Source organism: Dipodomys ordii, unplaced genomic scaffold (genome assembly GCF_000151885.1).
Source record: "Dipodomys ordii isolate 6190 unplaced genomic scaffold, Dord_2.0 Scaffold18, whole genome shotgun sequence".
NCBI lineage: Eukaryota > Metazoa > Chordata > Mammalia > Rodentia > Heteromyidae > Dipodomys > Dipodomys ordii.
In genome coordinates this window covers 9,187,664-9,197,903 of record NW_012267234.1, presented here as the reverse complement: position 1 = coordinate 9,197,903, position 10,240 = coordinate 9,187,664, and the positions used below count along the sequence as shown (strand labels likewise).

The 10,240-nt window shown below is 49.2% G+C and overlaps 1 protein-coding gene across 1 annotated transcript; it reads left to right on the top strand.

The window, feature by feature from the left end:
• Nucleotides 1-1,023: 1,023 nt before the first annotated feature.
• Nqo1 (NAD(P)H dehydrogenase, quinone 1) lies at nucleotides 1,024-10,240 on the top strand. The gene is made up of 6 exons (XM_013012843.1): nucleotides 1,024-1,164; nucleotides 4,632-4,796; nucleotides 4,917-5,047; nucleotides 6,990-7,103; nucleotides 7,978-8,079; nucleotides 9,317-10,240. The coding sequence occupies exons 1-6, from the start codon at nucleotides 1,158-1,160 to the stop codon at nucleotides 9,629-9,631; spliced, it is 834 nt and encodes a 277-aa protein (XP_012868297.1). The 5' UTR covers nucleotides 1,024-1,157; the 3' UTR covers nucleotides 9,632-10,240.

The window sequence follows — 10,240 nt, the reverse complement described above, 5'->3', positions numbered from 1 at the left end:
GAAACTTCTATTAACCACCAGAAAACAGGAAGTGGCACTGTGGCTCAAGTGGTAGAGCGCTAGCCTTGAGCTGAAGAGCTGAGGGACAGCACCCAGGCCCTGAGTTCAAGCCCATGACCAACACACACACACACACACACACACACACACACAATTAATGAAGAAAAAAATGCAGGAAAACAAAATACCAAGATGTTAAATAAAGACAGGCTTTCTATGACTGGTTTTTCCTTTGCCTTAGGTGCATATGGCTTGGCTTATTGAATCTGCAGGGGGCAGGGGAGGAGGGGGGGAGGCATGCCTGTGCACATTGCAACTCGGGTCTCAAGGCCTCAGTCAGAGCTTGAGCTTCAGCACTTAAGCCACACCTCCAGTTCTGGCTTTTCACCAGCTGAAGAGAAGGGTCTCTCAGATTTGTCTGTTCCTTCTGACTTTGGATCTTGATCCTCAGATCTCAACCTCCTAAGCAGTTTGGATTATAGGCAGGAGCCACCTTTGCCTGGCTTTAATCTGTTTTGAGCTCTGTTGATTTGCCTTTCGCAAGATCGATTTGCTCCCCGTTACCAGGCGAGGAGGAACAAGGAGGGGGTGCTCTGCAGGTCCCTACATGCAGGATCTGAACCCCCCAAGAGAACCTCGCTTAGCTCCATCAGAGAAGTCTCCCCGGTGCTCTCGCGGTCCAAGGCCAGCGTCACCGTGAGTCAGCAGGATCTGAGCCTAAATGACTGCCCTCACCCACCCAGCCCGTTCCCTGCAGAGCTCGGGAGACGCCCCAAGAGCCCGGGGCCTCCCCAGCTAGAGCCCACGCGCGTGCTCGGGACGGGGCGCGGGCGCGCGCGCCCCCCACCCTCACCAGTCCTGGAAGCCCCTCTCCCCCCTGGCCTCCACGAGCTGCTTTTATTTTGGTGGTCCGCCCACGGGGAGCTCCCCTCCGCGGCCCGGCGCCCCGAGGTGCCGGCGCCCGGCCCCGCCCCCGGAAGCCGCCCCGTTCCCAGCGGGGCGGCCGGGCCAAGGTATAAAGCCGCCAGTCCTCGGCGCGGGAGCTGGGACCACTTCGCCAAGAAGCGCTCCCGCCGGCCGGCCAGCGCCTGCCCCCCGGCCAGGGTTGCCCCGGCAACCAGCAGCCCAGCCAATCCGCGCCCAGTGCCGCTGGAGCCATGGCCGGTGAGTGGAGCTGGGTTTCGAGTTTCGCTTCACTTCTCCGATTCCGGGCGGCCGGATCCTGAGTCCTTTGCGACCCGTAGTGTGGGGCCCACTGGAGCTGGTGCTCGATCCATTTTGGTGACAGAGATTCCCCACGCCGCCTTCAGACCCGGGGTCCTTCCAAGGCTCCAGTACTTTTCCACAGTCTCCCTCTGAGGCGGAGCAGTGCCAAGGGTCAGCACGCATTTCCTCCAATGGACCTGCCTCGGCCTGCACCCCGCCCCACCCCGCCCCGCCCCGCCCCGCACACACCCTAGGCTAAAAGTACTTGGCGGGGAAAGCTTGCCCATGCAGCGGGCTGTACGCAGTTGTAAACGTTTCTAGAAAAGGACGGAGATATTGGCTAAGCCCTATCCACCATGCTGGGAAACAGAGCAGGGGAAAGGTGGTGGTGGTGGTTGTTCAAGCCCGTGCTGGTTTTGAACTCACAGCCTGGGTGCCGTCCCCGAGCCTTTTCACTCGTTTGGTGCTGTACCACTTGCGCCACAGCTCCATTACTGGCTTTTCTGATGGCAAATTGGAGATTCAGAGTCTCACGGACATTCCTGGCCTAGCTGACTCAGGCCCCTCCATCCTCAGCTCTCACCCTCTCTGAGTAGCTAGCATTCCAGGCACGAGCCGCTGGTGCCCAGAAATACTTTCTGATTTTTCCAGTCCTACAGGAAGCCCTCTGTTTATGTGTAGCAAGCCCCTGAGGGGAAATGGGAAGATTTGGATCTTGTAATACCAGCTAATTAAATCCTGAGGTGGACTGTGGAGCATCTGTGACCAGGATTCAAATGAGAGTAGAGGAAGGACTCCCCAGACTGATTTGAGGCTTACCTCTATTTCTAGTAGGGTTTCTCGATTGCTTCGATTGCTGCTTCTTCCTGCCAAAAAGGTCGTGTAGAAAATAAATCTTTTGCTCCTCCACCAAGAGCATGCCACAATCTCCTTCTGGCTCTGACACTTTGCTTGTATAACTTCTATGAGGTGGGTCATCAGTGAATCCCTGGGGGGAGGACAGCTTGAGAGATGATAGTTTCATGTAGAAGGTTAGTAAAAACGACTAGCTTCTAGACTGGCTTGAGGCTGAAGGAAAGGAAGAGGGTGAACACCAGAACAACAGAGCAGAACAGGGTCCGTTCCCAGAGGACTCTGACCACCAGAATCGAGGTTCCATGGGATGTATTGCAAGGGCCCAGAGAAAGTGCGGGGCCTCAGGAGACACTGATGGAGGGGCTGAGAGGTTGGTTTGTGAGGAAATCAGTATGTCCTGGGGAAAAAAGGAAAAGCTGGTGAGGAAATAAAAGAGTGAAGGAATGGGAACTCTCACTCAGTTCATGGAAAAGTGAGGGTGAACCTGTGTAATCAGTTCTTAGAGGCCCATGAACAGAGTTGCTTGAGGCTCAGGAAGAGGAGTGACTCAGTAGTAGAACTATATATATATATGCATTTATGTTTATTTAATATTATATATATATATGGTTTTTTAAGATATATTTGCTGGGCACTGGTGGCTCACACCCATAATCCTAGCTATTCAGGAAGCTGAGAGCTGAGGATTGTGGTTCAAAGCTGGTCTGGGCAGGAAAGTCTGTGAGTCTTATCTCTCATTAACCATCTAAAATCCAGAAATGGAGCTGTGGCTAAAAGTAGTAGAGAGCTAGTCTTGAGCAAAAAAGCTCAGGGACAGTACCCAGGTCCAGAGCTTAAGCCCCATGACTGACCCCCCCCCCAAAAAAAGATCTATTTGCTTCAGTGAGATAGACCTCTCTACACCATGCATAACAAGAACTAATTAATGTTAAGCTAGAGGCGCCAAGAATATGGCAGGGAGGAGGTCTTCAAGAGGGATGAGGCTTTGTCTGGCTGATCAGTACCAAGTTTGTGACTTTGCTGCAGTAAAAGAGTTTGAGGACACCTGCAGCTAGAGACCAAAACAGGTTCACAGTAAAGCAAAGCAAAGAAAGGATAGTACACAGTCCAGACACGGCTGCGGGCAGGCGCTAATAAGCATGCTCTAATATCAGGGGGGTTTGACTTAAATTTACCAGAGATGTGTCCCTATGTTCAAGATGTGTCCTGATATGCTCGATCATTCTTGCTGGTACACTGTTCTGGCTTTATTGACTGGGCCCGAAGATATCAAGCCTATTTGTTTGGTTTACTGAATTGGGTTACTATGGTGATGGTGTCTGCTTTTCCTCAGTTTCCCTTTCAACAAAGGCTACTTTCATCCTATGCTCCTTTAAAGGTGTCCTTCCTGGAAATAAGTTTGGTTTTTTGTTTTGTCAGTCCTGGAGCTTGAACTCAGGTCCTGGGCATTCTCCCTGAGCTTTTTGCTCAAGGCTAGCACTCTACCACTTGAGCCACAGCGCCACTTCTGCCTTTTTCCGTTTATGTGGTCCTGAGGAATGGAACCCAGGGCTTCATGCATGCTAGGCAAGCACTCTACCACGGAGCCAAATTTCCAGCCCAGTTTTTATTTATTTTTCCAAACAATTTTTGTGCATTGAAGAGTCATTTTCTCAAGTCTTGTCCTATAAGTGCCTATCTTTTTAATTATTGAGGTATCCTTGGTGCCCAGAGCATACTAATTATTTGGGCAAGTAGGCCCGAGGTCAGGGGGAGAGAGAGAGAGGGAGGGAGGGAGAGAGAGAGCAAGCTGTCTTAAAACACAAAACTAGGAACAAACAAAAACTTGAACTATATATTGCAGCTTTAGTGAGGGAATGTGAAGCATAAAGCAAAGGAATTAGTGTCTATGCTTTCAATCCATCGATTCATTAATGCAATATGGCAGGTGCTGGGAAGGCCGTCCATGTTGGCTAGCCCCGAAGCTGCAAGTTTGGTTTTTTCCTGAGGAATTTTGCCCTTACCTCTCCTGTCCCTGGCATCATTGTTTCCCTGAAGTGGCTGTGTATGTGTCCTGTTGCCTCGCTTATGTGAATTCTGAGAACATCTAACTTGCCCTGGGTCATGTTGCTAGCAGGAAGGAAGTGGAAATGAACCTTCCAAGTCCACAAAGCCCGGTTTTGTACATGGAAAAGGATGTCTACTTACCCAGGATTATTACTTTTGTGTTATAAATCGGATTTACTCTTCACTGCTGCAAACAAAAATGACTATTTATTTTGTGGTGTTGGGAATGGAACAGAGATTTCAGCCTTTGTGGATTTCCTATGTCTTGTGTATTTATTTATTTTTAATTAAATTAAATTTACTTATTTATTTTTTAACCAGTCCTGGGGATTGAACTCAGGGTCTGGACACTGTCCCTGAATTTCTTTTGCTCAAGGCTAGTGCTGTACCACTTAAGCCACAGCTCCACTTCCAGCTTTTTCTGTTTATGTGGTGGTGAGGAATCGAACCCAGGGCTTCATGTATACTAGGCAAGCTCTCTACCACTAAGCCACCTTCCCAGCCCCTGTCCTGTGTATTTCTAGTCAGGACAGCACTGATCGTCCTGGCACACTCAGAGAGGACATCCTTCAACCATGCCATGAAGGAGGCAGCTGTGGAGGCTCTGAAGGGCAGAGGATGGAAGGTGATGGAGTCTGACCTCTATGCCATGAACTTCAATCCCCTCATTTCCAGAAAGGACATCACAGGTAGGAGCTGCCTCCCCCCCCCACCCCTCCTTTTCCTGAGTTCTTTGTGGAACTCCTTGCTGGTGGGCACTGTGGTCCAGCCCTGGCCTCCAGGGCTTCAGCCTCTTTGTCCGCCTGCAGGTGAGCTGAAGGACCCTGAGAACTTTCAGTATCCTGCTGAGGCCTCGCTAGCTTACAAGGAAGGTCGCCTGAGCCCGGATATTGTGGCTGAGCAAAAGAAACTGGAAGCTGCAGACCTTGTGATATTTCAGGTATGGTAAGGATAGGATATCAGAAGAGCTGTCTGTGCCGGGCACCGGTGGCTTTGGCCTAGACTCCTGACTACTCAGGAGGCTGAGATTTTCCAGCGCAGGCAGGAAAGTCTGTGAGACTCTTATCTCCAATTAACTCCCCAAAAAGCTGGAAGTGGAGCTGTGGCTCAAGGGGGTCGAGTGCTAGCCTTGAGCCAAAAGGCTCAGAGACAGTCCCCAGGACCTGCTGAGTTCAATCTCCAGGACAGCACTCCTCCCTTCCCCTCCTTTCCCCCCCAAAAAAAAAGCTGTCTGGGATGCTTAAATTCTTACTGTTCCCAGCCTGTCCCCTCACTAGCTGTGCAAGCTTACACAGTCTGTTCTGTAGTAAGGGCGATTGCTTCAAAGCTCAGCATGGCACAGTTGTACATGCTGTGCATCTGGCCATGGTCTTCAAGAATAATGTCTTACCATGTAGCTATTCAGACTTTGAACTTGAGACCTTCCTGCCTCAGCCTCCTTCCTGAGTGCTGGCATGCTAGTCCTCTTTGCCTAGAGGAAGGAGACTCCAAAAATGAAGCAGGAGTCTTCAGCATTTCCTTTCCCTGTGCCTAACTTCCCTCCGTTCAGTTATTCTCAGTGGACTCAGTCTCTCCTCTCTCCATGGAAATCCTGAACCATTTACAGAGTGGCATGTAAGACACGGGCTTCCTTGCTGCTGGGGTGTCCCAGCTGGAGGGGGCTGGCCCTGCTTAGGGGGCTTCCTGCTGCCTGCAGCGGAGTCATCTCCCCATTTGTTCAGCAGACAACACTGGGGCTGTGTGTGCATCTTTTCCATCGTCTTCCCCGTAAAGGCAGTGCGCTCTGCAATCAATGACCTGGCTGCTAGCGATCCTCACCAGCCTTTCCATGCTCAACACAGAGCGTATATGGTGCTGAAGACTTCCCAGGGAAGGTGCTATAGGCTGTCATTCTCCTGGCTGTTATTCGAAAGCACTTGATCCCTACGGCCCTTTTTCCTACCCCTCAGGCCTGTGGGTATGAAGTGATATCACACTGGCAGCCAGAGCTCCACAGAATGGCTTACATTTTGTTTGTGCTGTTGGTCTTTGCCGTGCTGGGGATAAAACCCAGGCCCATCAAGCCTGCTAATTATCCACACAGGATTTTTTTTTAGTGGTGGTGATGGTGGTGGTGGTGGTGGTGGTGGTGGTGGTGGTGTGTGTGTGTGTGTGTGTATGCTGGTCTTGAGGCTTGAACTCAGTGCTTGGGCATTGTCTTGGAGTGTTATATTATGTTTCTGAGATGAGATCTCCCTAAAGGCTTTCCAGGTAGGCTTTGAACTCATGAGCCCCCTACTCCAATATCCCAACTTGCTAGGGTGACAGGTATATATCGTTTGCATTTTGACAGTTTTCTTTTTCTTTCTTTCTGCCTGGGCACTGTCCCTTATTTGTTTTTTAGCTCAAGACTGATACTCTGTAACTTGAGCTCTACTTTGGCTTTTTGGTGGTCAACTAGAGATAAGAATCTCATGGACTTTCCTACCCTAGGCTGGTTTCAAACTGTCATTGACAGTCTCCTGGTGGCTGGGATTACAGGTGCAAGCCACCAGCACTGGCTTTTTTTGTTGTTGGAAGTATCAGGGTTTGAACTGCCTTGTGCTTTCTAGAAAGGCCTTCTACCTGCGCTACCTGCGCTTGCTCGCTCGCTCTCTCTCTCAGCTTTTGAGATAGGGTCTCAATATGTAGCCCAGGCTGACCTTGAATAACTATGCCAAACTCCTGGGCTCAAGGGATGATCCTCCACACCTCAGCCTCCCGAGTAGCTGAGATGACTAATTTTCACTTTTCTTTTAAACATACTAACTTCTCCAGAGGGACTGTCAAGCCCTGAAGGAAGGTGCTCTCCACAGGGGCACAGAAACACCCGGAGCTGACCTCTGGTATCTTCTGTCCCACAGTTCCCGCTGCAGTGGTTTGGAATGCCTGCCATTCTGAAAGGCTGGTTTGAGCGAGTGCTCGTGGCGGGGTTTGCCTACACGTACGCTGCCATGTACGACGAGGGCCCTTTCCAGGTAGGTGAGCTGTTGTTTGCTGGGGTGGCGGGTGGGGGGAGGAGTCTGTGTACATTCCCTCCATAGGGTGAGCTTTGAGCACAGCTAAGCACCAAGTCCTCTGGGAAGAATGCCTGACGAAGGTCTTAGACCCAGAAAGTGACATCATGCTTGGGAGTTGTTTGAAAATATTCCAGAATAAACAGCAGGAGGAATGAGGGGAGGAGCTAGAATGGCAGTGAGAGTTGAGGCTGGTGGTAGATGCATCAACATACTATTCATGACTTTCTCTTCTTTATGTTTGAAAATTTCCATAATAAAAATAAAAGTGCACCTTTGTTTTGTTCTTGAGCCCCAAATACTGCTTGAGAAATGTTTTGCCAAGTGACAGGGTTTTTTTTTGGTTGTTGTTTTGGTTTTAGTTTTTTAGTTAGTTAGTTTTTGGTGATAGTCCTGGGTCTTGAACTCTGGGCCTGGGCACTGTTTCTGAGCTCTTTTGGCTTCAAAGCCTCCTATTTGAGCCACAGCTCCCCTTCCAGCTGTTTGTGATTAATTGGAGATAAGAGTCTCTTGGACTTTTCCTACCAGGCTGGCTTCAACTCTCAATCCTCAGATCTCAGCCTTCTAAGTAGCTAGGACTACAGGCCAGAGCGCCAGGGCCCAGTTGTGAGAGGTCTTTTGTTCCGCATAACTGCCTTCAGTTGCTGGGACAGCGCTGAGCTGCTGGCTACAGGCAGGGGCGTGGAGCCTTTGACCTGCCCATCCTCCCTGTCTGTGGATGGTCCAGGCTGGAATTTCTGCAGCCACACCGTGTGCAATAGAAACAGCTAACAGCATGGACATGCGCGTCCCATTCTGTGCAGTCTTTCATGGAGGCTTGTTTTCTCTTTCCCAGAATAAGAAGACGGTGCTCTCCATCACCACTGGTGGCAGTGGCTCCATGTACTCCCTTCAGGGTGTCCACGGGGACATGAACATCAATCTCTGGCCAATTCAGGTACCTTGTGCTCAGTGAGCCTGCAGGGAATTCATTAATTGAGCTTTCCTTGGGGCCAAACCCAAGATGGGCGGTGTGAGGATGACTGCAGAGTAGGGACTCAGAACCTGCCTGACCTCTGGCCCGGGGTTTCTAGCACATGGTCCAACATGCACATGCCTAGTCCAACTGCACTCTTTCTTAGCCACGCACTGGTGCCTACAGGCCTCAATTTGTGGAGCCTGGGGCTCTGGTTCTCCTCCTTCCAGAAGACGCGCATCACTCACCAATCTTCCTGGTTTCCTTCAGTGTCACGGACTCTGAGAAGTTTTTTATGATTCAGGTTGTTTGTTTTTGTCAGTCATGGGTCTTGAACTCAGGGCCTGGGCACTGTCCCTAAGTTTTTCTGCTCAAGGCTAGTGCTCTGCCACTTGGAGTCATTGCTCCACTTGCAGTTTTCTGGTGGTTAATTGGAGATAAGAGTACAGACTTTCCTTCCTGGGCTGGCTTTCAACCATGTCGTCAGATCTCAGCCTCCTGAGCAGGATTATAGGTGTGAGCCACCAGTGCCTAGCTGTCCAGCCAGTTTTTAGAGCTGAATTAAAAACTGCTATCTGAGAAGACCTTCTGGGGAAATCACCAGGTTTGAACTCAGGGTCTTATACTTCTTATGACAGGGAGCTCTATCATTGGAGCCATGTCCCTAGCCTTTTTTTGCTTTTTTCTCCCCCCAAAAGGGTCTTGAATTTTTGCCTGGACCACAATCCTCTTACCTCTGCCTCCAAGCTCCATTGTAGCTAGAATTTCAAGGGATGTACCACCATCCCTGACCTTAACCTTTCAAAGCAGGGAGTTGGAGAGGAGAGCGAATGAAGTCACTGCCTGGAAGAATCATCGAGACTGATCTTGTTAGATAGAGAGGCAGAGAAATGCACATCAGCCTTCCTTGGCAGGAATTAGCCACCAAGAAGCCTAAACTCTCCCTAATGTAATAGAACTTCAGCTCTTTTGGCAAAGGATCCAGGTTGGCACACTTTCAAAGTTTCATTCATTTCAAGAAGAGCACAGAGGAATAGGCTGACGCAGGGCACCGCTGGTAGGGAGGATAAAAGGAGAGGAGGTGCCGCTGAGCAGACTCTCCAGGGCGCTTCGGCTCTCCTCACTGGAGTCTCCCTCCCTTTGGGCAGCCCAGATCAACTTTTTTTTTTGTGAGCAGGACTGATTCTGTGACTAACTTCTGTGCTTCGTGTCTCCTCAGAGTGGCACTTTGCATTTCTGTGGCTTCCAAGTCTTAGAACCTCAACTGACTTACAGCATTGGGCATGTGCCACCGGATGCCCGAACCCAGATCCTGGAAGGATGGAAGAAACGTCTAGAAAATATTTGGGAGGAAACACCACTGTATTTTGCTCCTAGCAGCTTCTTTGACCTAAACTTCCAGGCAGGATTCATTATGAAAAAAGAAGTAGAGGAGGAACAGAAAAATAAGAAATTTGGCCTTTCCGTGGGCCATCACTTGGGCAAGTCCATTCCAACTGACAACCAGATCAAAGCCAGAAAAAATGACTCATAGGCTTTCTTTTCTAACATGTAGACAGTCTAGGTATCATTCTGTTTCACCAACTTGCTTTAGATTTTAAGGTTTGTGGTTTTCCTCAGGTCCATAAAGAATGAGTAGGAAAAGGATTAGGGTGTATTTGTAACATTGTAGATAGTCTTACTATTTCAGTGTAACTGGCTGTTAGGATTGCTAGTGTGGCTTATAACTAGACTGTTTTAGTCATTAGAGGCCACTTGGGTGGTAAAGCAAAGAAAGGTGTAGGAAAATGCTAGAAAATAGTCTTTAAGGCCAACTATACAATTTAATTCCTTTTTTTAGGGCTGAACTGTTAGGGCCAATTCGGGCTAGATAACATCCAAGTCTCCAGAGATCTATTTTAATTACCTCTCTATGGTTTACAGCAGAAGGGGAATTGCCCAGAGAAAATAATGACTGAATCCATCTAGCCTAAGGGACTTTGTTTGGTTGTTAGCAATGCAATGCTTGTTTATGATCTTTATTGGGTTCAATTACTATACAGTGACTAATATGCCTCTCTTCCTTCAACTTTTTTTGTACCTATGTGTACATATACCTTAAAATGAAGCTAATAAAGATCTCTTCTTTTCCTTAATCTTCTAA

What these genes read in the sequence shown, in the direction of transcription:
- Nqo1 (XM_013012843.1), top strand. An exon ending in TTCCAGAAAGGACATCACAG is followed by an intron (nt 4,797 to 4,916) that starts GTAGGAGCTGCC and finishes GTCCGCCTGCAG; the next exon opens with GTGAGCTGAAGGACCCTGAG. An exon ending in TCAATCTCTGGCCAATTCAG is followed by an intron (nt 8,080 to 9,316) that starts GTACCTTGTGCT and finishes GTGTCTCCTCAG; the next exon opens with AGTGGCACTTTGCATTTCTG.